Here is a 27,537-nt window from a genome sequence, read left to right as displayed (position 1 = left end):
AAGTGCGTTGGTGTGGGTCTTTACATGGGATTTGTCGGCAGTGAGAAAATAAACAGGAAGCCACCAGCCTTATCCTTAAATACTACCTTAATCTACCTGAAATTATTTTTGAAGTGTAAAATCCAGTTTTGGCTTAAAGGCAGACGGGTCAGAGCGGCTGTCGGGTTTCATTCATGCTTCACTTTATGTCTGCAGAGTCTCAGTGGATTCTCCTCATGGCTTTGCCTGCACATTCGACTCCATGTTATCCTCATGTTTGCATTTTCCCTCCTTCAACTGAATGACTGTTTTCACTGTATGTGACAGTGCTGCATCTGCTGGATGTGGCTGCCATGGAGAATGTGTTTGTTGTATTGAAGATAAGAGTTGAGTTTTATCATCTTTATCTCTTTTTAATGAACTGTTCTCCCTCTCTCTCAGGACGGACGGTAGGCGCTGGTCTCTGGCCTCGTTGCCTTCCTCTGGCTATGGCACCAACACTCCCAGCTCCACCGTCTCGGTAAATATCTTGTTTCTCTGTTTCTGTGTGACGTTGTGCTGTGCTGTATTTATTTTCTAATGATCTGTGGTGCGTGCTTTCTGCTCTGTCTGCCTTAACTGCAAAGCAACAAGCCCACAAAGTCTCCCTCAGCTATGATAGAAACCCTTGTTGTTCCACCTCTCTCTCGTTGCTTCCTCCCCTCTGATGCCCTCAAGTGTTTCTTCTGCTTCCCGTTCTCTTTCTCTTTTTTTTCCTACTTTCATTCCCTGGAACATATCAACAGTCCCTCTGGTCTAATCCCCCTCCTCCTCCTCCTCCTCCTCCTTTTCCTTCTGCTGTTCCTTCATCTCCCTTCCTAATACCCCGGTGTGCAGTTTCTCTGTAGCTGCCGCCTGTAGAATGAGGCCCAGCATGCTTCAAAGGCAGTGAGCTGAGTTAGCTGGCTGTGCAAGCTCTTAACTCGGACATCCAGACTGCTAACACGCCTGCTAGCTTACTGAGCTAATGGAGGACCAGGCCTCTGTAGATTGATCCTGATAAGACAAATAAATTGGCAGGTCAAAGGACATAGATTTGAAAAGAGGAGTCACAGGATTTCAATACAAGAATCTGATAAAACTCCATCTCATCCGAGTCGAGTCATGTCACTGCTGTACCTCACACATGTCTGAATGACATTTTGTACAAGCTAGTTCTTTTGGAGCACACCCCGGCCTTTAGACCAGCCTTAGCCCCGGTCCAGCTCCATCCTAACTCTAACCCTAGTGTTGGATTTAACCTGCTTTCCATCTTTAACTAGTTAAACCCTTACTGTGAAGGCAAACCTGGCCCAGACGAGTCCTAATCCCAGCCTAGCTCCGGCCTAACCCACCTCCCCGCAGTAGCTGCAGTGCTGGTTGTAATCTGTGCTCCCTCTGTGCTCCTCCTCTCACAGTCCTCCTGTTCATCTCAGGAGAAGCTGCACCAGCTGCCCTTCCAGCCCACGCCGGACGAGCTGCACTTCCTCACCAAGCACTTCAGCTCCGAGAGCATCACGGACGAGGAGGGACGACGCTCCCCCGCCATGAGACCGCGGTCCCGCAGCCTCAGGTAGGAGCTCTGAGCCTTTTAGAAGCTCCACTGATGATCTGGCTTTACAAACACCCACAAGAGGAAAAACTCAGTCTGGGTCACAGCTGATTGCTCAAGCCAAGGTGAAAGTGCAGTAAGACACACTTGCTCTGATGTCTTCTAGCTGCTGTCTGCAAAAAGAGAAACCTGAACTTCATGGCACCGAACCTCCCTCATGCTATTTTAGAACATATATAAATAAAATGTTGTTTGGCTGCAGCGAGATGCTGAACGCTGAATGTGACCAGTTGTGAAAATATCTGACGTGTTTTGTCAGGACTGTGTTCCCAGATCTTCAGAGCAGTCGGACTCCTGCTGACATGACTCACCTGTTCACCTGTAGATCTGTGTCTCTCCAGCTCAAACATCTTTTGTCTTTATCTCCTCGTTCTCTCCGCTTCTGTTTAAAGAGCTTTTAGAGTTCACCCTCCTCATCCTCTCACTGACTGACTTTCAGCCTGTCACTGCCTCTCTGCGCCATGCCTCCTTCAAATTCTTTCCCCCTCTTCTCCCACACTTGGTATCTCACCTCCATCTCTCGTCTCAGCAGCACCTTCCTTATCTTCATCTCTGTTTCTTTACGGACCGATATTGAATTCTTTCATCCCCGAGATGAAAGAAGGCGAGACCAAGTCGCATGGTGTGTATCTGATTAGAGTCCCACTGTGTTTGTTGATTGATGTCAGGCGGTGTGTTTGTGTTTGTGTGTGAAGCTGTGCCATCTCAGGTAATCCACCGTCCCCCTGTGTCCTTATATAAACCCTTTCTCTCTGGAAAATGGAATCGAATTAGAAATCATGGAGAGGTAAATTAGGACGTTTTCATACTGAAACAGTAAAAACACTTTATCAGAAATATCATGAGCCAGAAAACCCTAAAATACTGTGATTATAGAGATGAAGTCGACTGTGAGGAAGTTATTTTACATGGAGGTGACTTTGAGAAGTGTTTCAGCTGTGGCCAACAGTCACCCGCCTCCCCCCTCCTGATGTGCAGGGTGAATGAGCCTCAGTGGAAAGCCTGACACCATATTATTCCACCAGCAGAGAGTGTCATTAAAAAGCTCTTAATGAGGAGTCTGCAAGTGCAGATAAATAACCAACAGAACACTGTGGAGAGAGACGGAGCTCAGACCGGGGAGGGCAAACTACAGGGAGCAGAATCTTCAAATCTGAAGAGAAAGAGAGATGAAGTGAGCGACTGAGAGGAGAGAAGATGATGATGACTGAACCCAGGAGGAGGAGGAGAGGGAAGGAACAAGGGAACAAATGAAACTGAGGTGCAGAGTACAGTTATATGCTAATTTTATGACTCTGCCGTGAGGGATGACACTCACCCCTTTTTGTCGTTTAACAGTCTCTTTGTTCATCTCTAATTTTTATTCCTTCCTCGGCTCATTCTTCTCTTCGTAGCCTTTTCCTCCCCAGTGTTCTCGTCGCGTACAGTACAATCTATTACCAGTTCCCCTCTGTCACCCTGTCCACCATTCAGCCATCTATAAATGTTGGAATGTGTGAACCTCATCCATCCATCACATGTGTGTTACAGTTTGTAAAGACACTGATGGATTGTCTTTACAGACACCTCATTGACTTTATGTCTGGAAAACCACATATATTACAAACCATACCACCATACCTCATATTCAGTGTGTTAGTATTCAAACCGCCACAGAATCAGAAGCTATTTGCCTTGTTAGAATAATGTTTTGTCACTTTCCTTTAAAAAACAGCAAGTTATTGAAGAAGATGAGGAGCAGGGAACTTTAATGACCACCTGAGGACAGTTACAACCACCCAGGATTCACTGCTGTGGGTTATTCCACTCAGTTCTACTACATTTCTACTGACAGTGAATCCCTGCACTTCCTGCACAGACATTTCACATTAAAAGCCTTTGATTCTCTCAAAGATTCAGATCTTTGCTTCTGGTTTTAAACATCTAGTTTACATCGAATTAAAATGGGAGCAGAACAGAAAAGAGTGAGATGTCTTAAGAAAATAAAATAAAATAAACTACATTAAACTGGTATATAAACAGGATTAGCAGGCATGTCTCTAAAATAAGCCTTTTTTAAATGAAGGTCTGGTTCTCCCACCGGTGTTTTACAATTTATACAACACAGTATCTTCCTGAGAGCGCCAACACTTTGTGCTTTCAGGAGATTTTTACTAACATGTTTTCACCAAGATGCTGAGGTTTCTGTGGTGAACTGATACAATTACTGCACTCAACACACACACAGACACACACATTATACACACATCCATACACACCTCATCCCCGTTCTGCCCAGCTCTCTGTCACGGTCAATTAGACCTCTCATTTCCCGAGTCGCCCGCCTCAGTTGTGAAGCATCAATGTTATTTTTTTCTCCCTCTCCCTCCCTCTCTTTCTCACACATACACACCATCCCTCCCCTCTCCTCACCTCTGTCTCCCCCCCTTGCCTCACCCTCACCATCTGATTCGCTGTCTCGTCTGATTTACTTCAATTACCCTCTCTGCCAATAAGCTCGTTTGCATTTTGAGTGCATTTTGTCGCATGTGACATCACCACTTAGCTGCAAAGAAAGAAAACCGTCTTCCACCGATGTTTTAATCACCCAGTTTTATAAAACACCCTCAGGTTTAAACACATTTTATCTTATGTTCCGTTTCATGAATATATTCTTTCTCACAGTCCTAACTTTTGACACTAAAACAGAAGAACTCTCCCACAACTTCCTCCAAAGCCTCATCTCCAAGGTCATTTCTCAAAATAATGACGAAGACGTTTTTTGCAGGGATTGCCGCGAGGCAATTTTTATTTCCCATTACAGCAGAAATATAGCCGTGTTCTAATTAGCCTTTGTCTGGCTTCTTTGTGTTATCCATCCCGGGGATTTCGCCCCGACCTCGGCTGCAGCTCGCTCTGAACGGGAGCTTTATTTTAATAACGGCTCGGGCTGTTCAGAGCCACGAGCAGACAAGAAGAATAACACAGAGAGAAGATATTCTGTGAAAATTAAAGAATGTACATAACAGCCTGTGGCAGTGAATCCGTCTCTGTCAAGGCTAACCTTTACTCACCGAGCCCACCGGCGGAGCTGGCTGCCGTTTGATTGATTTTTCTCTTTCAAGAAACACAGACATGAAAGGAGACTTTTAAAGTTGAGTGTGTTAGAGCTTCAGGTGATTGATGTATATCAGTGGTGTGTGTGTGTGTGTGTGTGTGTGTGCACAGCTGAGGTGAGCTTTGTTTTGAAGGGTCAGTTCATCCAAATTACAAGTAAACACTTATCTCTCACAGAATGCTGCTCCGATTCACAGGAAGTGTTGAGTTTCAGATGTTTCAAATTAAAAGTCTATGGGGAAGAGGAGGGATTGTGTCCTCTGAGCCACTAGAGGAGAGTAACAACTTCAGCTGCTGCCAGCTCAAACACTGAACGCACACACAGGTTACAACCCACCAAACATGTTATTAAATGTGTATGAGCTTGAATCAGTTAGTGAATCTTGAAAATTTAAAATGTTATTTTTCAGTATTGTGAACATCACAGCTAAAATTCTTTTCAGCCTTGTGGAGCAGAGGCAGAAATCTCAGAACTTGGACAAATAAAACCAAAACTCTCCATAAATCGATATCTCATCTGCTCTGGGATGAATAAAGTTCTGGCTCGTCTCTTATCTTACTCATAATTTGGGTGAACTGGCCCTTTAAACAAATGGAGATTTATAAGCTGTGCACTGCAACATCAAAGCACTAAAGACAAAACAAAAGAAAGATGAACATAGATATGCCCTGCATTCTCTGTGTGTGTGTGTGTGTGTGTGTGTGTGTGTGTGTGTTACCTGTCACTGTATGCGTTGGCGTAATGATAAACTGCTTCCATGACGTTCAGCTCATATGTCACATTCAGGCTGTTCTCATTCCTATTAAGCTGGTAATTGGACTTTGAGCTGCCAGTGGATGACTTAAAGCATTACCTCATCGCACAGGTCACGTGTGTGTGTGTGTGTGTGTGTGTGTGTGTGTGTGTGTGTGTGTTTGTTTGTGTGTGTGTGTGTGTGCACTGCGATGACTCATATCAACAAAGACATCTGGAGCCACAAATTCATGTTTTTACCTCACCTCAGGAATTTAGTTTTTTATTCTTTGTTCTGTTTTTAAAGATTTTTAATGTTATTTTTTCATTGACTTTTTATTGTCATTTAGCTTCTTAATGTTCTTTATTTATTCATTTGGCTTTGTCTAGTTTTAAAATACAGTTTACAGTGCTTACAGTGCAGACGCTTGCTTTCTATATTAATCAAGTTTTGGTCCTTTATTGGGTGAAATTCTTTTAGTAACAGTGTGAGTTATTTGTTTCCTTAAGAGATAATCTCACTTGTCATCAGTACAGTTTCCTATAAACATGAGTATCATGAAAAACAAGACAGAATCAGAAAGAATTAATGTCAGGAAAACAAGGTCTCGTTCTTTCAAATTCTGAAAACAAGCTAATATTGGAAGATTTCTAAAAATGTTAGGACAAAATAATGAAATGATTTATTAACACAGAAATTGATTTCATGTGAAACAAACACTGAGATTGCTACTGCAATATTTAGAGCGAAGTGTTTACAGTCATGAGTGAATGGAATGAATAATCCAGCAGGCTAACAAAGCCTCACAAACACACACACAAACACACACTGCCTATCACCTGTCGTCACTGAAAGTGAGACATAGAAAGGTCAAGGATATTGCTGCTGTCGCTACTTTGTCTCGTTGTAGAGAGAAAGGTTGAGGCTGAGGGGTGGTTCATGATAGAATAAGAAAAGAGATGAGTCCCAGGAGGAGGGAGATAGAGAGAGAATGAAGTCCACTGAGTGAGCGACAGATGGATTTATATTCTGTTGGAGCTGGTATGGACTGAAGGAGACATCACTGTCAGCCTGTCAGGTCATGAAAACCCCCTGAGAACTGATGGACACTCGGCTGAGTAGTGGACAGCCTCGGTTTATTACTGACAGCCGCACACACACACACACACACACACATGCAGCCGTCGGTCCGGCCGCTCTCCGGAGACGTTACCTTTGTGCCGATCTGTGTGTGCAGCCATGCGAGTCCAGAGGGTTGTCATGGTCTTCAGTTTTACACCGCTGAAGACACACATATGATGAAGACCCCGAGGTCCCGTTAGTGTGTGTGAGCACCATCCTGCTTTTATTCCCTCTGTGCTCAGGTTACCTGACCAGTCCTGTCAGCTGTGTTTCTGCAGCTCTGCCTCCTCTAAGGCGACAGAACATCCTCAGAATCTTTCCTAACCCCCTGAAAAATATGAAATGATGGGTTTGAAGTCAGAAAATAAGTCAGAACATGGTTATACGTCAACACCACCAACCTGTGGTTTCAAAGTGACATTTATTTCAAGATTCAGCATCCAAAACATTTCTAAACTTTCAGTGTGGACTCTCAGAGGCCTGGAGAGTTTAACAAGAAAAAATGATTTCCATATTTTCAGGTCCACAGTTTGTGTCCTCCTTTCTGTCTACTGTCTCCACTCGTCTGAGTTTATTCGTCTGTTTTGTTTCAGCCCCGGGCGCTCGCCTGTCTCCTTTGACCATGAGATTGTGATGATGAACCATGTGTACAAGGAGAGGTTCCCCAAGGTTTGTACTGCACACACACACACACACACTTCCTGTACAGAACAAATACACTGTGGATGAGGCAGACATGTAGGAGGAAGAGGGAGGAGAGCGCACATTGTTTAGGCTGACTGTGTGTTTGTGGATGGATGTAAAAAGCTTTTCACCCACAAAAGAGTTGGTTTCGATCTAGCCTGTGTACGTTCAGACCAGTTGAAATATAACTAACCTGAGCTAAGCCACGGTGACTCAACACTTCCTCCAGCTGCTCAGAGAAAGTCTAAATCACTTCTCTCTGCTTTTACTGTGGAGCAGGTGCAGGAAGTGTTGAGTTTGCAGGAACAGCATGATAAGTCTTTGTGTCCAGTGTTTCCAAATATCTGTGTGAAAATGAAAGTAGAAGATGTTTGTTTTATTTTAGTATAATGCTGCAGCTCAGGTTAAATATTCTCTTTTTGAATAATGAATTCTTTAATTTGAAGGGATTTTCTCTAATAAATGACGTTGTCCAGTGCACATGTGGTCACCTATGTCTCCATGCGTCTGGTATGTGTGCACCTCTTCTCTGACTCATCCCTCTCCCCCCCCTCCTCTAATTGCCTCCCCCTCCTCCCCTCCCTCCTCCCCTCAGGCGACGGCTCAAATGGAGGAGCGTCTGGCTGAGCTGCTGTCCTCCTCGGCCCCGGATAAGGTGTGCCCGCTGGCCGACGGGGTCCTGAGCTTCATCCACCATCAGCTGATAGAGCTGTCCAGAGACTGCCTGGAGAAAAGCAGAGAGGGCCTCATCACCTCCCGCTACTTCTACGAGCTCCAGGAGAACCTGGAGAAGCTGCTGCAAGATGTAAGTTAGACAACAGTTTACTCACTGCCCTGCACACACATTTTCACTTCCAGACATCTCTTAAAAGTAGGTGTATGAGATTAAGACTGATACACATTCACATGCAACTTGATTGACACTCAGTCATGTAGAAAAAAGTGTCTCATATTTAGCCTCTCAATATGAAATATTTGACAGCCTTCTGTAAACCTGATTATTATTTATTTTATTAGACAAATAACACATACTGAAAAGATTTAAATACTAAAGGAAGAGACAGTAGAGTCAAATTAAGCTCTGGTGTTTAATAAATAAAAGAATTAAATAAAAAGGAGCTCTTCATTTAGAAGAGGAAACTCAGTTATTTTAGCAGTTCAGATCATATCCATCTCTCTATGAGCCTTTGTCACCACAGCAGGTAAAGTAAAGGTTTGATGATCGACATTAACTTTGTTTTATTCTCTCAGTGTTATTAGTTTCACCTGTGCTGTGTCTAAAACCACTCCCTCCATTACTCCTCCATTATTGCATATATATAATAATACAGCACAGTGAGCAGTAAACTGATATATCACACACTAATGAATGGCAGCAGTTTGTGATCAGGTGTGACTAATTTTCACATGTATCAGTGGCAGAGCTGGGTGATATAAAAAGCTCAGACTTCACATGTATCATCAGGGAACAGGACAATTCAAACATTCAGCAGTAAATAAAGTTCACTGAGCAGCAAATCCAGACACTCTTCATTTTATGGCTCCCACTGTTAAAGGATTATGCAAATTGGTCCTAATTACACGGAGAATGGAGGCAGTGTTCAGTTGGTACATTTTCAATTAATTAATTAAATCCAATTAACTGATAACATAACCTCTTTCAGCCAATGAAAGGCAGGTTATTGTCTCAGGCTGACATGGAACAAACGATTATAAACCAAAGACGGCGAACTGACCGCCATGACTGCCTCAGAACTTTTGCTATGCTATGCCTGTACCAAACTCCCTTAAAGATTTTTAGGATTTTACAAAACAACAAAACCTCTGGACTTTGGATGAAGACATCATGACGACGGCACCTTCCCAGTCACGCTTAGTTTACCATGGAACAACTCACGGCGTGACGCGCTCCAGTCGTTCACTCATCACGAATGCAACCGTCAGCGCCGCACACAAACACTGAAATATATTTACATGTGTGTGGCAGTGGTGACATCTCTATTAGCTCAGTTTTGCAGTGCCTGGGGGGGCGGGGGGGCGACATTATGGCTCCCACCGGCCTCTTATTGACCTTCTGTTCTGCTGGGACATTCACACAAACTATCTCTCAATCATAGACACACACACACACATATATATATATACACTGGCGAGCACACACACACACACACACACACACGACCTCCCAGATTTTAATTTCACAGTCCAGCAGTCACCAGGGGCTGACAGATGACTCTCCCATACGAACAGGAGGGGCGAAGGAGGTGCAGTTGGAGGGTTTTGGGATGGGCGGGAATTCAGGGGGATTCCTCTGCTTCTGATTGGCCGGGGGGGCGCGGATGGGGGGGCTCGTAGAAGGGGAGGTGGAGGTAACGTGCATGAAGCCTGTTCGAATGCTTTTGGAGGGTGTGAGGAACTTGACTTGGACACATCTGGAGAAGCCTCAGACGCCGAAGCTGCAATGCGGGCTGGATGATGACATCACCAATTAGGCGGCGTTAGCCTTGTTTTTTGGCGGGCAGCCAAGTGCGGCAGCAGGTGGAGCAGACCTACGGAGGAGAAGGAGAAGAAGATGAGGCCGTGAGCAGGTGGACGGAGGTGTGAAAACAAACCTCCCTCCCCCAGCGTCATTTTTATGGAAATCAGTCGTCGTTTTTGCGGTTTCGGCTTTTCGGAGGAGACATGTCACGCATCTCATGGCAGAGGAGGCTGGAGGAGGAGGTGCTGGAGGAGGTGATGAGGAGGAGCGAGTGGACGGTGTTCACTCACTGCTGGGAGGAGGAGGAGGAGGAGGATGCAGACTTTGCAGTTGAGTCAATTTTGGTTTGATTTGGTCGAGCTTTATTGACACACTGATGATGACGATGGGAGCTGTGGTCTCACTGAGGCTGAAACATGTTGTAATGAACAGTTAGAGTAAATCAACTCACTCTAACTTTTAACTCTCAGCTCAGGTTTGGTTCAGCTTTAGGTGGTGGAGGAAAAACAGCAGTGCTTGTTGCAGCTTGTTTTGTGAGAGATGTGGCTGCTTTTGAAAATGTAAAAAACATATATAACAGTTGAGCATGTTCCTGGGGTCATTGATAAATACATTAACTATTAAATCCTCTTATAATCAATCAGTTGCTGTGGGCGTTTCTGTCTGTAGCTTGTTAATAATTCAGACCTTAACGAGTCATCGGGCCATTCTCTCTGGTGGAATGTCAGTGTTACTTATTTATTTTGATAGATTCTTGTCATTAGTAAATAATGAAGTAATAAAGGGACACTGTCACTTTTAGAAATGACTTGTTCTTTTTGTTTCCTGTTTGTGTGTGGGAAACAAATGTGTGAACTTGAGAAGATGCTCGTGTTGCTGTCGTTCTCCCTCAGCTCACGTTTTAAACCATCCTTCCTCCAGCCTGTTTCATCAGTCCACTCCTGGTCTCAGCTCTTTGCCTTTGTCCTCCTTGCTTATCCATTACTTTATTCATCCACCCGTTGTTTCCTCTCCTCGTGTCATGACCCCATTACAGAACTCGCAGGAGGCCGACTCACCTCTCCTCCTTCTGTCCTCCTCTGCCCCTGGTCTTGTCTTTTATCTCTCCTCCACCTTTACCCCTCTCCTCCGTCTAACTCTCTTCACCTCCACCGCTCGTCCTCGCCTCCTCTCCCCTCTCATCCATCCCTGTCACGGGCCCTTAGTGACCTGCCTGGCGGTCGCCATGGCAACCAGCATCCAGGCCATGGTGCGCTGGAACCCCTGGGAGAGCCCGTTAGACTCCTGGAGGTCACCTGAGGGCGGAGGGGAAGGCAGGATGCTAACTCAGCCCCGGTGATCTGTCACCGAGCGTCGATCAGTCAGGGCTCACATACAGCTGCAAACATCTGCTTCTAATGGGCTTTCTGCTGGAGAACATGATGAGCACTCTCTAACTGGCTCAGACACAGGAGGTGACGTCACCTCGCTCCCATTCATTTCCAATGAAATGAGCCGTCTGTCTACACAATGATGAGTTCAGGTTAAACTGACCAGTGAGATGTCTGACATGGATGTGACCATGAACATGACGATATAACTTTTCACACTCAAAAAAGTTTATTTGAGCCAGAGTTTAAAAGGAAGCTATAAAATAAAATAAAAAAGTGAGTCTTATATATAAAAATATTTTTTTAGTCTGAGCTATAATAATAAATAGGCGATTAGAATAAATCCTGTCTTGCATTCTCACTGCTAACCAGTTCAGTTTGCTGAATCAGCCGCCCTCATTTATTGTGGCTGTTCTGTTTCTGACTGAAAGTTACATCAAAGCTTTTCCAACGTTTATATTTCCAAACCATATTTTTAGCGTTTCTGTTCTGCAGTAGAATGTTTAATGAAATATACACGATAAAATCAGAAGTTACTGGAGTTTCAGAGCTCATATTCCTTATTATGAGCCTTAAACAAATCTTTTTCTTCTTCTTCTTCCTGCACTGCAGTTCCTCGTCTGTTCAGCCAACATACTTTATATGCTAATACGATATATTTGTGATAAGCTAAGCTAATAACAGCCGATATTACCTGTCCAGAGAATGTATCAGTGTGGTTTAGCTTCATATCAGAGCGAAGTTGGAGTAAGTGTTATATACTGTGTACCCAGCAGGGACTCTCTCTCACATTAGACATGCAGAGTGGATATACAGTCTGTCTCACACTCTGACTGGTTAATTAGCTGCTGCACAGTTGGAGTCCGTCCCTCAGCTGTCCATTACTCACTGATCACTGGCCTGTACAGTCACCTCACACACACACATGCTTACATATACATTCACACACCCTAATACATATTTAGCGTGCACATACAGTTCATAGACGCCCCCCCCCCCGCCTCCCCTCCAGGTTTCATTACAGATATAAATAATTCAGGGTTGGGGTCGGGGCCCCCGAGCCTCGCGGCGTCTGTTAGACAAACAGCAGCGAGTCGACTGCGCTTTGTTTATGAAGCAGCGCCTTCACTCTGTTAGCCCGTCTGACACATACACACAGACATACATTATAAATACATACGTACATGCTGCATTCATAAATACATACACACGACACTACATGCGCACACACACATACATTTCCCCCCCTGAGAATGAGACATGTTCTACAGTGGGTGGTTTGTAATTGTTATAGCTTCCACACACACACACACTCTTTACTTCCAGCCCATTTCTTTCCGGGGATCAGTGTTTGCTGCAGATGCGTTTGCAGTCAGTTACAGTGGATTGCTGGGTAAATTGCTCTGTCTCCACGCTGACAGACATTTCATGGTGGATATCAGGGAGCGCGGCGGAGGTCGTTCTGATTTAGATTACCTCTCAGGTGTCACAGAGGGAAGGACTCGGCCGTCCGCTCCGTCCTCAAACTGCTCGCTCTGCTTTGTTTGTGAAGGACAAACACAACACGAGACACATTCTCTGCACAGCGTCAAGGACAAATAAAAATTCAGGTTGATGAATTATTTAAAATGTAATTAAAAAGTAATGAGTAGATATTATCATGAGGCATCAGTCATCAAGACAGCATGCTTTTCTTACACGTGCATTAAAACCTCAGTCATGTTTTTCCTGTGAGCTGGAAATAAAGAAGAAGATAGAAATGAAAGGTTAAGGTGTTTTCTCTCATCCTTCCTCTTCTGTCTGTCTGTCTGTCTGTGTACAGGCTCACGAGCGCTCAGAGAGTGTGGAGGTTACCTTCGTCACACAACTCGTCAAGAAGCTGATGATCATCATCGCTCGGCCTGCGCGCCTGCTGGAGTGTCTGGTAAGAGAAACTCAACATCAGACAACTGTGTGTAACTTCTAGTGGCTTTTTATTTCACCCCTCAGCTCAGGCTGTTTTAGCCAGATTAAACTAAGTAGATTAAAATCACTGTTTTTGTCAATGAAATCCTCCAAAAAGAATTTTACTCTTTAATATAAAAAAAAAGTCCATGATGTTATCAGACAATTGAAATAACAATCTGAGCCTGTCAGCGGCAAAACAAGCACTTTAGTGGACGTACTGCTGTTCACAGTGGCTGGCTTCACTGCTCTTGATCAATACTGCACCAATATTAGCTTTTTATCCCTGTCAAGCATTTACATACAAAAACATAAGAATAAAACCCAACAAACTCAAAAATACCTGAGTTATTCTTTTACAGAGGTGTAAAATAAAGACAAACCACATTAAACCACTGCACAACATAAAAGCACATATGATAACTCTAACAACAGACTGAGCACTAAGCAAATAATACACAACGCAAACCATGGAACTAAGCTTTCTGTTAGACATATGTTTTAAAATATGCTTTGATCATTTCATATTAATTTAATTTAATAATGAAAGTTTCCAGTCCTGGTTTCTTAATGGTTTTAATCAGCCTCGTCCTGGTTGGTTATCCTCCACAGTTACACAGAGTAGTTTGAATTTTAATCACACTGCTGCACTGTGGGGTAAATGAGAGAGTGTGTGAAAGATCGCTGTGAGAAACATGACCAGTATTAACTGGAATAGCTTTTTCATAATGTACAGCTCGTCTCCACGCATGGTTAATAAACAATTTAGAGCTTCCTGCTCCTCGGTGTGAAATGATTCAACCACAGCGATTCATTTATAGACTTCCTCTGAGAATTTTAAATCAGCCTCATGTACATGCACACACACATTAACACCTCTCAGCTGGTTGGGCAGCAGCACTTCCTGCGTCCTCCACACACACACACACACACACACACACACACACACACACACAGAGCTCCGTCGGTTTGGGTGAAGATGGTTGGAAATCTGAGGCCAAACAGGTGAAACCAACCTTGTTTGAGCCAAGGAAGGAGAAAGTGAAGCGGCGAGCAGAGATAAAGACAAGTGTAAGAGACAGATGGATAATTGGAGGAGCAGTGGAGGGTGAGGAGGGAGGAGGGAGGAGGCTTACATCAGTAGTTTTGACTGATCACTCGCAGGTGAAGCTGTGACACCATACAGGATGGGTTTTTACAAATGGAAGCACACAGATAGAAGAGGGGGCAGGGAGTGTGTGTTTACACTGTATATACTGTATGTGTGTGAGCTGCTGAGGTGGGGGTGTAACAGCAGCAGCCTCCGCTTCATCTTTGTCAGGGGACACAGGAGTTAAACTGGGGCACGAGAGAAGAAAAACTTCCACGACAGCCTCCTCCCTTATCGTTGTTCAGCCACTCTGAACAGGCTGAAGTTTAATCTCCAATCAGAGGACACTGCTGCAGAGTGGTGGTTGTTGTATGAGTCAAAGACAGCAACGAGACTAAACTAGTACAGGCTGCTCGTTAATGCACTTATTTAAAGATGAACATAAACAGCCCTGAGTCAAGCTGCTTTACACCGAGCAAAGGTCCGATATCTTCTGGATATTCCTCATTTTTTCCTGTAAACGCTCCTCCCCTGCAGGAGTTTGATCCTGAGGAATTCTACCACTTGTTGGAAGCAGCAGAGGGCCATGCCAAGGAGGGCCAGGGCATCAAGTCCGACATCCCCAGATACATCATCAGCCAGCTGGGCCTCACCAGGGACCCCCTGGAGGGTAACGCCACCACCAGTTTCCTTTGTTGATTTCTCCTGCTCTGCTTCAGTTTGATGACTGATCTGTGTCTCTCTGTAGAAATGGCCCAGCTGAGCAGCTATGACAGCGGGAACCCAGAAACCCCAGAGACTGACGACTCAGTGGACGTGAGTACAGAAGCAGAAAATGTTTCTAATGTCCGTCAGTGTGAAGGAGAAACATAATCCCACATTTTCTCTTTTTGCTTCAGAGTCGAGGAACCACAGTCCCAGCAGCTCCACCACAGACCAAAACCAAAACACCCAGAGAGGAAGACTTTGAAAACATCAAGCTCATCAGTAACGGAGCCTACGGGTAACAACACGTCATTTATCCTCTAACATATCCATCATTTGTGATATTCATTGAAATATCCTGAACAGTATCTAACTGAAGGAAAATATCTTGTTTGTTGTAGTGCTGTGTTTCTGGTGCGTCACAAAGAGACCCGGCAGCGTTTCGCCATGAAGAAGATCAACAAGCAGAACCTGATCCTGAGGAACCAGATCCAGCAGGCCTTCGTGGAAAGAGACATCCTGACGTTCGCTGAGAACCCGTTTGTCGTCTCCATGTTCTGTTCTTTTGAGACCAGGAGGCACCTCTGCATGGTGATGGAGTACGTGGAGGGTAAGATGTTTAGAGTTATCATCAGTTTATTATCAGCAGTGGCTGTAGTGTTGTCGTCTGATGTCGCGTCTCTCGTCTGCAGGTGGAGACTGCGCCACGCTGCTGAAGAACATCGGAGCTTTGCCCGTCGATATGGCTCGAATGTACTTTGCAGAGACCGTCCTCGCGTTGGAGTATCTTCACAACTACGGCATCGTCCACAGAGACCTCAAACCTGACAAGTACGACACACAAACACACACACCTTTGGTCTTTGTCACCATACTTCAATTCAATCACTCAGCATTACTGCGTAAATGTAAAGTAAGCAGCATGTTGGGGTCGTAACCTTTCATTTTCTCTCCTGCAGTCTTCTCATCACATCCATGGGACACATTAAGCTGACGGACTTCGGTCTGTCAAAGATCGGTTTGATGAGTTTGACCACAAACCTGTATGAAGGACACATAGAGAAAGACACCAGAGAGTTCCTTGATAAACAGGTGATAACTCACGTATAATCCTATTTAAAAAGTGCTAATAATCACAGTAAATCCATTTCTGTAACGTATTTCTCCTGCTGTGATTGGCCAAATTCAGTGTCATAAATTTTGCCCGATCTTGTAAATATTAAAGGATTTGCCTTTGTTCTTGCTAAGCTGATTCCCTGTGTGTTTACGCCTCTCCAGGTGTGTGGTACTCCAGAATACATCGCCCCCGAGGTCATTCTGCGTCAGGGCTACGGGAAGCCGGTGGACTGGTGGGCAATGGGAGTCATCCTGTACGAGTTCCTGGTGGGCTGCGCTCCTTTCTTCGGAGACACACCAGAGGAGCTGTTTGGTCAGGTCATCAGTGGTGAGTAGATCATAGCATAGCTTACATGATAGCATGTTAGCAGCTGGCTCACACCCCAGTTATTTACGACAAACTTTTTGAATTTAAACTTTTCTCCAGGAAATAAGATTTTCTCAAAACAGACAGGAAGGATTCACAAAAAGAAGAACTCAAGTTTCTGAATTTACTGAAACTTTAAATGAGTCTGTGCAGACAAAAACAGCAGAAATGTATTCTTACATTATGGATAAAAGACTTAAAAATGGATGTTGTCCAGTTCCTGCTCTCCAGTAAAAAGGTATGGTTCTGTCTGTATTTTGCTGAGAGCTTCCAGAGCAGACAGATGGAGATGTTACTCTACAGCAGAGGCACAGGCCTGACTTACAAGGAATAAAGTCAATTGTGATTTCTCCTCTGCGTTGCTTTCTCCTTTGAATTCTCTTTGATGAAAGGGCAAATCAATGATCATAAACTTGTATTGATCCCTGTATATCTCTTTTATGACTGTCTCGGTCTGTCTCTCCATATCGATGCAGTGTGGTGATAAAGAACTGAGAGTGTGCCTCGATAACTCTGTATTTTTCTTGATATCTGTCAGTGCTCAACCTTCATGAGAGGTGATAGGAACGTAGTTTAAACATCTGTTTCCTCCTGTTGTGTTAGATGAAATCATCTGGCCAGAGGAGGATGAAGCTCTGCCTCAGGAGGCTCAGGACCTCATCTCCAAACTGCTGAGACAGAATCCACTGGAGAGACTGGGCACAGGTAACAAACACACAGAGACCAGGGCGGTCTCATTTTGTAAAAATACAGACAGCACGTTATTGCAAAGCGTTTTGGGTTTCAGAGTGTTTCAGTTTCACCGTCAGGGTCTGTCTTTAATTGGTTTCTTTAACTTTTAAATTAGTGGAATACCTTGTACTCCTCTGTTCCTTCACTTCTCGTCCTCCTCTCTTCTCCACCCTCTCTGTCCTCTCCCTCGCTCCTTCATCTCCACAGGAAGTGCCTTTGAGGTGAAGCAGCACCCGTTCTTCACGGAGCTGGACTGGAACAGCCTGCTGAGACAAAAAGCCGAGTTCATCCCTCAGCTGGAGTCTGAAGACGACACCAGTTACTTTGACAGTATGTCTGTCTGCTTGTTAAAGTTCTCCGCTCGCACTGTACTCAACACACAACCTGATAATCACTGTGTCTCCGTCAGCTCGCTCCGATCGGTACCACCACGTGGATTCAGAGGAGGAGGACGACACCAACGACGATGAACATGTGGAGATTCGACAGTTCTCCTCCTGCTCGCCTCGATTCAGCAAGGTACACGCTACACCCACTACAATATATCAGTTCATTTAAGGATTGACTGATATAATATAATATCTCTTGTTTTGTGCAGGTGTACAGCAGCATGGAGCGTCTGTCTCTGCACGAGGAGAAGAGGACTCCTCCTCCCACCAAACGCAGCCTCAGTGAGGAGGGAGGAGATCGTATCGACAGCCTGAGTGGACTCAAGTCCAGAGATCGATCCTGGCTGGTGGGATCTCCAGAGATGTGAGTTCTCCACCTTCATTAAACAACTCATAGAAGAGGGCTGTTCCAGTTTCTTTATTTTGTAGTCGCACATGTGTCTGACCTCTCCTCTCCTTCACCTCTCCAGCCTGAGGAAGCGTCTGTCTGTTTCGGAGTCGTCCCACACAGAGAGCGACTCCAGCCCGCCCCTGACGGTCCGGAGGCGCTGCTGCTCCGCCATCATTGAGATGCCACGCTTTGCCATCTCCTCTGAGGAGGAAGGAGGCCAAGGGCAAGGTAAAAACCACAGGAAGGGTGTGAAGGCCTCTATCTCTCCATCTTCAGATCAGCACAGACAGAATAAAAGGAAGTTGTTGAGGCTGTAGGAAATAAAAGTGTCTAAACCTGACATGTTAAACACCAGGCAGCTGAATCAGCCTTACTTTGAAGCAGTTTCATAAAGTGATGCTCCAAACTCCCCAGATGTGAAGAGATTCAGTGGGAGATTTCCTTTGAAAAGTCAGAACTGGATGTAACGAGCTGTAAGTCCAGGTCCTAACTCATCCTGTTTCTTGTTTGTCTCCCAGGTGCAGCTGGAAGTCGGAAGAGTCCCAGCCTGCTCGGTCCGAGTGCAGTGAGGGGCCCGCGGAGTGATGAGCTGCCCCTCGCCATCCCAGAGCTCCCAGTGGAGAGAGAGCTGAAGCTGGACGAGTCTCCCAGCACCCCGAGCTCCACCTCCAGTCAGCTGAGCAAGGCCACGCTCACACGTCAGTACAGACTTCAGAGACACAGTTTGACGTACACACTGGAAAACAAACAACACTCTTTACCTTTATCTCTCCGTCTCTCTCGGTCAATGCAGCGGGCAGCTCAGGCGATGTGTGTGAACGTGGTAACGGCAGTAACGGCGGTGCCAGTGGAGCTGCTAAAGGCGCAGCAGACAGCGACTCTCCATCGACTCCGAAAGCCATCAGCGACCTGGCAGCTCGCAGGGCTCGCCACCGACTGATGTCTGGAGACACAGACAAACACACGACGACTCCGAGCTCCAGACCGCTCAACAAGGTCATCAAGTCGGCCTCGGCCACCACGCTGTCACTGATGATCCCTGCAGGTCAGTGACCCAGTCAACACGAGGGTCGCATTTAACGAGGTAATAATTCATTAAAACGTCTATAACAACAGCAACAAAAATGATCCTCTCCCTCCTTAGACCACCACGGAGCCTCTCCACTGGCCAGCCCCATGTCACCCCACTCGCTGTCGTCCAATCCATCATCACGGGACTCCTCTCCGAGCCGGGACCTGTCCCCGGCCGTGAGCAGCGTCAAACCCGCCATCGTGATCCACAGAGCGGGCAAGAAGTACGGCTTCACCCTGAGAGCGATCAGAGTCTACATGGGAGACTCTGACATCTACACCGTGCATCACATGGTCTGGGTGAGTCCTGGTGCAGCTGGAGCCACGACGCTCACAGACATCATTTATTCATCCAACAGCCAAGTATTCATATCAGATGTGTAGTAATATGAAGCATTTTCGCTTCACGCTCACTGTGTGGTAGAGACTGTGGTTGCAGGGAGCTGGGGTTCTTGTTGTTGACAGAAGATGGCAGTAAACAACAATACAACAGCTTCAACCCACAGGATTCTCCATCTGACTCCACTGTCTCCCTCATCCTCCCTCTCCTCTTTATCCCTCTTTCTCCGCTCTCCATCTCTCTGCTCTCCCTCAGCATGTGGAGGAGGGGGGTCCGGCCCACGAGGCTGGGCTGAGGGAGGGAGACCTCATCACCCACGTCAACGGAGAGCCGGTCCACGGTCTGGTTCACACCGAGGTGGTGGAGCTCATACTGAAGGTACACACACAATCACATTATTTTCATGTTTGTTTTTAGTTTTCTCTTCTTCTTCTTCACTGGTTTAAAACTGAAAATCCACACGCTCTGATATCGAAGTGAACCGAAACTAAAAAAAGAAAAGAAAACTTGACTAATGCGGTTCCTGTCGTCCCTCAGAGCGGAGCTAAAGTGTCCATCTCTGCCACCCCGTTTGAGAACACGTCCATCAAAGTCGGCCCCGCCCGAAAGACGAGCCACAAATCCAAGATGGCGAGACGCAACAAGAAGACCAAGACCAAGGAGGGGCAGGACAGGTGAGCCACACACCACACCTGTGTCCTGTCAGACGGCACTTTAACTGGATTCATCAGCTGATCCCTCTGTGTCTGATTTGTCTCACAGTAAGAAGAGAACGTCTCTGTTCAGGAAGATCACCAAGCAGGCGTCTCTCCTCCACACCAGCCGCAGTCTGTCCTCTTTAAACCGCTCCCTGTCCTCAGGGGAGAGCGGCCCTGGCTCACCAACACACAACCTGTCGCCACGGAGCCCGACGCAGGGCTACAGGTCCACTCCAGACTCCACCCACTCAGGTGAGAGGCACAGGCCATCATGTGATACCAGCACTCACACAAATGGATATAAATGGAATAGTATTCATCACTGTGCTCCCTCTTTGCCCTTCAGTTGGTGGAAACTCGTCCCAGAGCAGCTCCCCCAGCTCCAGCGTCCCAAACTCCCCGGCGAGCTCCGGCCACATCCGGCCCAGCTCCCTGCACGGCCTCGCCCCGAAGCTCCAGCGCCAGTACCGCTCCCCCCGACGCAAGTCTGCAGGCAACATCCCCCTCTCCCCTCTGGCCCGCACACCTTCTCCCACGCCTCAGAGCAGCTCGCCTGCAGCGCTCTCCCTCCCCGCTGCCCAGCCACGCCCTGGGACAGTCCGCCGTGGGCCAGTCATTCCCCGTGAAGCTCCACTCCTCCCCTCCCCTGGTGAGGCAGATATCCAGGCCCAAGAGCGCCGAGCCTCCGCGCTCTCCGCTCCTCAAGAGGGTGCAGTCAGCCGAGAAACTGGCCGCCTCCCTCTCTAACTCCCCCTCGTCTCCCTCCGGGGTGGCAGCGGCGGGGGAGAAGAAACTGGCAGTGGGAGCAGCTGTAGGGAGCCGAAAACACAGTCTGGACATCTCACACTCAGAGTTTAAGAAGGAGATTCTGCAGAGGGAGCCGAGCCTGCAGAGCCTCCAGGTACGAGTTCATCACACACCAGTGAATTAAACACAAATCTCACAACCTATTGATTCTATAACCGTGTGTGGGCCTCAGTCTGAAAGCTACTTTATCTGCAGGATGTGTAGCTGCTCATTTCACTGCATGTTTAGGGATTTCTGCATCAGTCTATATTTTATTAAAGCTCCTCTTCCTCACTGCCTCTCAGGAATCAGCCAGCGAGGGTCTGCTGTCCTCAGCAGGACGGGGTGTGGAGAAGGGCAGCCTGCAGAAACACTCCTCCTCATCCAGGAAGTTAGGACGTCAGGAAGGGGACAGTGCCCTGATGGCGGTGTCCGGCTCTCTGGGCCTGGCCCCCGGGAAGAGCAAACTGAAGGACAAACTGTCGGCCATCCGACAGGACAGAGCCGAGCGCAGGGAATCGCTGCAGAAGCAAGACGCCATACACGAGGTCGATTCATCTGAGGACGAGACAGACGAGGGCTCAGAGGACAGCCAGGACGGACGCAGGGGGACGACCTTCACCCCCCCTCCCCTGCTGAGGCCCACCACCGTGAGAACGGGCCCCGGAGGCACTCTGCCGTCCCTCTGCCTCTCCCCCTGCACCCCCCACGCTACATTCACCCACACAGGGCCCTCGCAGGTAGGCAGACCCGCCCCCTCGCACACCCCCTCCGTTACAGAGACGAAGCCCAGTCAGAGCACCTCCTCTCCCGGACTAAAAGACGGAAGCTCTGCCTCATCCACGGAAGACGGCGTTAGACAAGAGAGGAAACTTCTGGAGCAGAGCGGTGCCACAAAACCCTCTCAGGGCCCCCTTCCCTTCTCCACTCCAGGCAGTGCGTTCATCTCAGTCGGCAAGGACACTTTCCTCAAGCCGGCTCCTCCGCAAGACACGAAGAGTCTCAGGGGGAAAACTGGTCTGTCAGAGTCCAGGGCTGAAGACCGAGCCCAGGACAGCCCCAGAACCACAGTCCCATCTACCACAGTCACTACAAGCACCTCTGACTACAGAACAACCACGAATACCACAGACTCCAGAACTACCACAAGTACTACAGACTGCCAGACCACTGACAGCCGCGAGACTCCCCGCACCTCCTGCTCCTCTCCAGGGATCCCCAAGGAGAAGAAGGAGGCCGACAACCGGAGACTCTGTGCAGCTGCTGCTGCTGCAAGTCTGAGTGCATCGTCGTCATCCACCTCCAGCTCCAACTCAAGTTCAAGCTCCCCAGTTCCACCTGCCGAGAGTGGCGTGGACAAAGTCGTGTCCCAGCTGGCGATAGTAGCTAAGAGTGTTCTTGGTCCAGTCAAACTCAGCACAGCTGCAGATAAGAGCCAGAAAGACCAGAAACCATCCAGAGGTGGAGTCGCAGAAGCCCCACCAACTGACCCTCCCTCATTCCCCCCCAAACAGCTTCCAGCCCCTCTGTCGCCTCACCTTTCAGAGTCCCCAACCAGACAGAAAACTGAGCGAGTTGCCTCACCGACCACCTCGCAGAGATCGGCCAAACCCTCAACCCAAAAAGACTACCCAGCCCCAGCTCCACCATCCTGCAAGGACGTCCCAGAAAGACCCACATCAGGGTCTGCAGGAAGGGACGCTGCCACCTCTGCATCTGCACAGCGGCTGGGTGCAGCAGCAGCAGCTCCACCTGCCCTTAGCACGAGCCTCCCCGTCTCTGCAGCATCTGAGCCACAGCGCAAGAGGTCCGAACCCCAGACGACAGCTGCCACCGCCGCCGCCGAAGCCACGTCCGCCTCCTCGCAACAAGACAAAGCAACCAGCAAGAAGACGTAGCAGCAAAACGCAAAAGAACCAGAACAAAATGTACAGATCACACCACTCAGTGCTGGCTTGAGGTTTTACAACTCACACAAACTGCATGTTTGGAAGAAAACAACATATTAGTTCCTTCGCACTAACCAGAGAGTTTCAAAGCAACAGAGAGGTGTAGAGAGACAGAGAGCTGTCAGAAGCAGAGACAGTTCCATTCCAGCTGTTCTGTGCTCTTTATGTTCCTGTGAGTTCGTTTGGTGTCCTGACGCTTTGGTTCCTGCTTTCAGACTAAACTCCACGAGGAGTCGGCGTTCTTTCTCTTTCTGCAAACATGTAAGGGGCTGGAAATAAAGAGCTCAGTGGTCCGTGCACATACACTTTTAAAATGTAGACACGTTACACACAGCTTTCTAACTCGTGGTCTTCTTCTGCTGCCTCATTAACTTTCACCTTGATGTTCAGTAGAGCCTACACACACGTTCCTCACAGTTCAGGACGTGCCTAACCAAACACACAATTTCCCTCTTCCCATCCCTCCTCGCCCAACAGAATCTACTCAGCCGAGACTGGAGAAAGATTGTATCTCAGCAATAAAGTCCAGCGTATGTTTAGCAATCTGTGTAAATGCATTACAGTGTGTTTAATAGGAGTAAATCTGCACCGTCTACGAACACTCAGCACCCAACTAACTAGGCCAAATTAAATCTTCCTCTCGCTCTAGTCCCTGATGATCCGACTCTGCAGGTCTTGTGAAGGGGAGATTTGTTCCCTGAGCACTGACTCCAGGCATGGTTCAGCGATTTGAGGAGATTCCTTTTAATACCACAGTTGGATTAAATTAGGGTCTGAGTATTAGACTAGAGAAATGAAAGGTGCAGTCAGACTCCACAGTTTAAATCTGAATAATAACGATCTGTAAGTTACACACTTCCCCCTGAACAGTTTAGCTAACTCACAGTTAGTGTCAGCTTGATTTTCAAGTATCTGAAAAACACTGACTGCCTGGGAAGTAGGGAGAATTACATCTAGCTCCACATGTGTCTGTTAGCTAAGATGCTATAGGGTTTGTTTCAGGCTGGGAAATGTCCAGATTTTCTCTGATCTGATGATGACAAATCTCTGCTTCACTAACAGTTTAAAAAGACAAATGTTGCAGCTGAAAGCCAGAGCTAAATGTGCCCACTAAAGGATTTGGAAAAACTTTGGAGCCATCCTCTTTGAATCCAAAATGAAGCCAAGGATTTAAATAATCAATAATCAAACGTGGATCTGTCGGACCACCACCTTTTTATTTCCGGTCCCATCAGCCCCTGCAGGCTGCAGTAGTTTCATTTGGTATCTGGACCAACTTGCTGTGTTTTTGCCTCTAATCCTGTGAAGTTATCACACTTTACTTTGTATCTGTGTGTGTGTGTGTGTGTGTGTGTGTGTGGGGGAGAGTGTTTGTTCATTTGTGCATGGTTATGTATATATATAAGAATATTTAAAGTTCTGTTGTGCATCTGTTTTATACCCTGAGCGTGTGTGTGAGTATGTGTGTGTTTTAGGGTTAGGACGCCCTGCTACCTGTGTGTGTGTGTGTGTGTGTGTGTGTGTGTGTGTGTGTGTGTTGAGCGTCAGGTTCAGCACAAACTTTAATGTCATTTGTCTGAAAAAAAGACAAATAATCACTAAAAGGAAAGTTGGTGGTGTTTGACCACTGACTCGTGTGTTGGGTTGGAGCTTCAGTAGGTAAAAACAAAATGCAGTCAGCCTTTTTAATTCAATTCCTCCCGTTGTTTTGTTGTTGTTTATTTCCTCCTGTGTTGTCCTGACGACATCCCTGATTCCTACAGTACGTTTTAAAGCGAGAAACAGTTTGCAGATTTTTTTGTTTTTGTTTGGTTTGCGTCACATTTCGAAGAAAGCCCCACACCGAGCCCGACCCAGGTGTGCATGTGAGTCCGCTCGTGTTGTACATTTAAACGTTTCCCTGCTGTGTTTCCAAAAAAGCAGGTCGACGTTCTTCTTGTGAGTTTAAGATGAACTAAACCTCCCTCAGTGTTTGGTGTCTTTGCTGAGTGTGTGTCACCGTTCACACACTCCAGTTTGATTAAGAGCTCGTTTCAAAAGGACACTGTTAAACTGACATCAACACTGACTCTGTATTATGTTTACATGTTGTTTCTTTTTGTGTTTCTTTTTTTGTCAATGGAACTTGTTGCCTGTAGCAATCAAACCTCCTCTGACAGGCTGTCCACGTGGTCCTAATGTGGTGTGTTAATATTTAGTGTGATGAAGAGGTTGTTCAGAGAGGAGGAGGATTCAGCGCACATATGTCAAAATCATCTCCGCTCTTGTGCACGGCGCAGAAGTGTGTTAACAGGTGTGTCTGTGGAACAGATCAGTGGTGCCGAGACTCGGGGAGAGGAAGCAGCTCATCGTTCGAGTTGTCGACCTCTCTGGATTTATCTGCGGCGTGCCTCGGCCAATCAGACAGTCGGGAAGCTGACGACTAATGCGTTCTCTCTTTGGTGGCGTCAGACTCTAGACCTGCTAGATTTAATGTTATTCACACACACAACCCAAACGTCTCGTCACGTCTTAGTGTGGTAAACCCAGGAAGATGAGGGGACGCTGCTCAGAAACCAAAGAGGCGGCACAGTCAGATCTGAGTGTGAACATGGACAGACTCACTGTGAGGTTATAGAAAGTTTAGAGTGTCTGTTGTGAGGAACAAGCATGGCTGGACTTTTATACCCCTTTTTGGTTCGGATCCAGTTCCAGGTTGATAAAACAGCTGGATTTGCTCGTCTTTGAAGCTTACAAATCTTCTTGGATTCAGATTGGATCGAATGCCATGAGCCCTGAAACCAGAAGGTTTCCTGTGTCCTGTTTTCAGAGCCTCTTGCTCTCAGCTCTGACAGTTTGAATTCTTCTTCCACCTTCTAGAGTTTAGAGTCTAGAGCTTCACTGACTCCTCCTTTGATTTAAACTCTGATGATAGTTTGTGCTTTAATTCAAACTGAAATGATCGATTATATCCGTATATATTGGCCAATAAGTTACAAGAAATGTCAGAACATAAAGATGTTTGAGATAAATCAAAGGTTTTTAAGACATCTTTATTTAAAGAAAAACGTATTTAGGGTTTTTGGTGAATCATTTGTCCGTGTGTGCTCTGGAATCCAGACGAGCTGATAAAAGCTTAATTAATGAGTTGATTAAATCCTGAAATGTGGTTCTTGCTCAGTGGTTTTGTCACTAAAAATCTTCCGTATTAATTGCAGCTCTGAGCTGAGTTGTTGTTGCTCTTGTTAGACGCCCGTCGTCGACTTCAGCCAGAGTTGTGATTTTCTAAATGTAATAACCTGAGCGTGTTTGTGTGTAATCATGCACAGTCCAACCCATCTGCTCTCAGCTGGTCTCCCTATTAATGCTGCATGGACAGCTGCCTCACACACACACACACACACACACACACAGATCAAACTGTGCAGCATCTAATCTAGTGATGCCTGTTCCACCGTCTCCAGTGATGGTATAAACACACACACTCCTTCTCCCGAGTGTAAAGATGATGGTCCAGCCATCTGCTGGAGAGCGAAGCAAGTGTCAGTTTCCCTGGTGGAGTCATTAATCTCAAGCCTTGAGTCCACTGACCACACACACACACACACACACACACACACACACACAGGGTCAGGTTGGCCAACAACAACAGCTCTACCCAGCGTCCCTCAGGCCGCTCTGTCCCGTCCCGGTCGGTTCAAGCAGTTACACTCAGCATTTTGTTCGCCCTCCAGTCTGTGTTTACCCATCATGCACCTCTGCTGCTCTGTGGCCAAGGACCACAAACCAGACATAGAAGTTCATTAAACCTCTGAGACGCCGGATTCAAATAGAAAATGTTATCGGCCTGAAAGTCAGGATTTCAGAGCATGTGTGAACCAGTGCTGAATTTAACAACTAGACAAAATTTTTCTTTTGCTCAAAAAGCTAAAAAAAACTCTACAGACGCCGCTCAGCTCCATATTTGTGAATATTTCCCAAAGCAGCAGCTTGAAACTTGAGAAAAGATTTCTAAAATGAATTTGCACAAAATCAGGATTTTAAACTTTCTTAACATGAAATCCAGACTCACTGTCTTTCCCTGACAGACATCAGGATTTTGTCGAGTCTAAACTTGCTTTGTGTTGATGATTGTGTCTCGACTGTCTGATTGATCAGCGCAGGTTGTGGGTTTGTCTCTAATGAGCTTCCGTACGCCTCTGACTCTGAGCAGGAACAGTTCAGGTTCTGTCTCTGAGGCACATAGATGATTTAAACATGTGACTTTGGGTATGACGAGGTACGACGTGAAGCCTTATTACCACTAAGGCACATGCACACACGCACGCACACGTTCTGAACCACCATTACATGAGATTCAGTGATGTTTCAATGTGCAGTCCGTTAAGCTTGTGTCTGTCTGAAGAGGCCGTTTTCACTTAGTTGAGCAGCAAAAGCCGTCTTTTATTGACTTGACTCTTGCAGACGGCAGTATCAGCTGTGTGTTGTTGTCTCTGAGACGAGAGCGATGAAGAGGAGGAGGAAGATTCAGCCGTGCACCATAAAAGCGAAAGAGAAAGAGAAAGACGTTAAGAGAAAGAGAGAGAGAAAAAAACATTGCTAGAGTAAAACCAGTGCAATATCTTTTTATTTTTTATTGTGGTAAAAGCATGTTGTTGTCAATCTTACCTTACAACAATAATAAAGTTTTTTTTATGTACGGCTGAGTGTGCGGCGTGCTGATTGTGTTTTATGATGTTTTTCCTCTCACTCTGCTTTATCACCTTTTATGTGGAACATCATGCTTTTTACATTAAGGCAGCATTTTGGGAGATTCCTCTGCCACTGAACTCACATAAAGTCAGACACAGTAAATGATGACCGGGTTATAAACGCTGCCTCAGGCT

The 27,537-nt window shown here is 46.5% G+C and overlaps 1 protein-coding gene across 1 annotated transcript in view; it reads left to right on the top strand.

The window, feature by feature from the left end:
* The window catches only part of mast2 (microtubule associated serine/threonine kinase 2), a 142,188-nt gene extending 117,349 nt beyond the window's left edge, over positions 1-24,839 (top strand). The window contains 26 exon segments of the mRNA XM_051077267.1: positions 421-499; positions 1,416-1,570; positions 7,155-7,230; positions 7,841-8,050; positions 12,917-13,018; positions 14,666-14,798; positions 14,877-14,944; positions 15,028-15,131; positions 15,235-15,443; positions 15,526-15,664; positions 15,793-15,925; positions 16,112-16,277; positions 16,920-17,021; positions 17,256-17,378; positions 17,458-17,567; positions 17,647-17,801; positions 17,908-18,056; positions 18,347-18,526; positions 18,622-18,873; positions 18,973-19,199; positions 19,495-19,617; positions 19,777-19,913; positions 20,002-20,189; positions 20,284-20,492; positions 20,494-20,838; positions 21,029-24,839. Coding sequence (XP_050933224.1) covers positions 421-499; positions 1,416-1,570; positions 7,155-7,230; positions 7,841-8,050; positions 12,917-13,018; positions 14,666-14,798; positions 14,877-14,944; positions 15,028-15,131; positions 15,235-15,443; positions 15,526-15,664; positions 15,793-15,925; positions 16,112-16,277; positions 16,920-17,021; positions 17,256-17,378; positions 17,458-17,567; positions 17,647-17,801; positions 17,908-18,056; positions 18,347-18,526; positions 18,622-18,873; positions 18,973-19,199; positions 19,495-19,617; positions 19,777-19,913; positions 20,002-20,189; positions 20,284-20,492; positions 20,494-20,838; positions 21,029-22,621 — 5,467 coding nt within the window. The 3' untranslated portion in view covers positions 22,622-24,839.
* Positions 24,840-27,537: the final 2,698 nt, after the last annotated feature.

The sequence above is a fragment of the Lates calcarifer genome, linkage group LG17 (genome assembly GCF_001640805.2).
Source record: "Lates calcarifer isolate ASB-BC8 linkage group LG17, TLL_Latcal_v3, whole genome shotgun sequence".
NCBI lineage: Eukaryota > Metazoa > Chordata > Actinopteri > Centropomidae > Lates > Lates calcarifer.
This window is presented reverse-complemented; position numbering and strand designations above follow the sequence as displayed.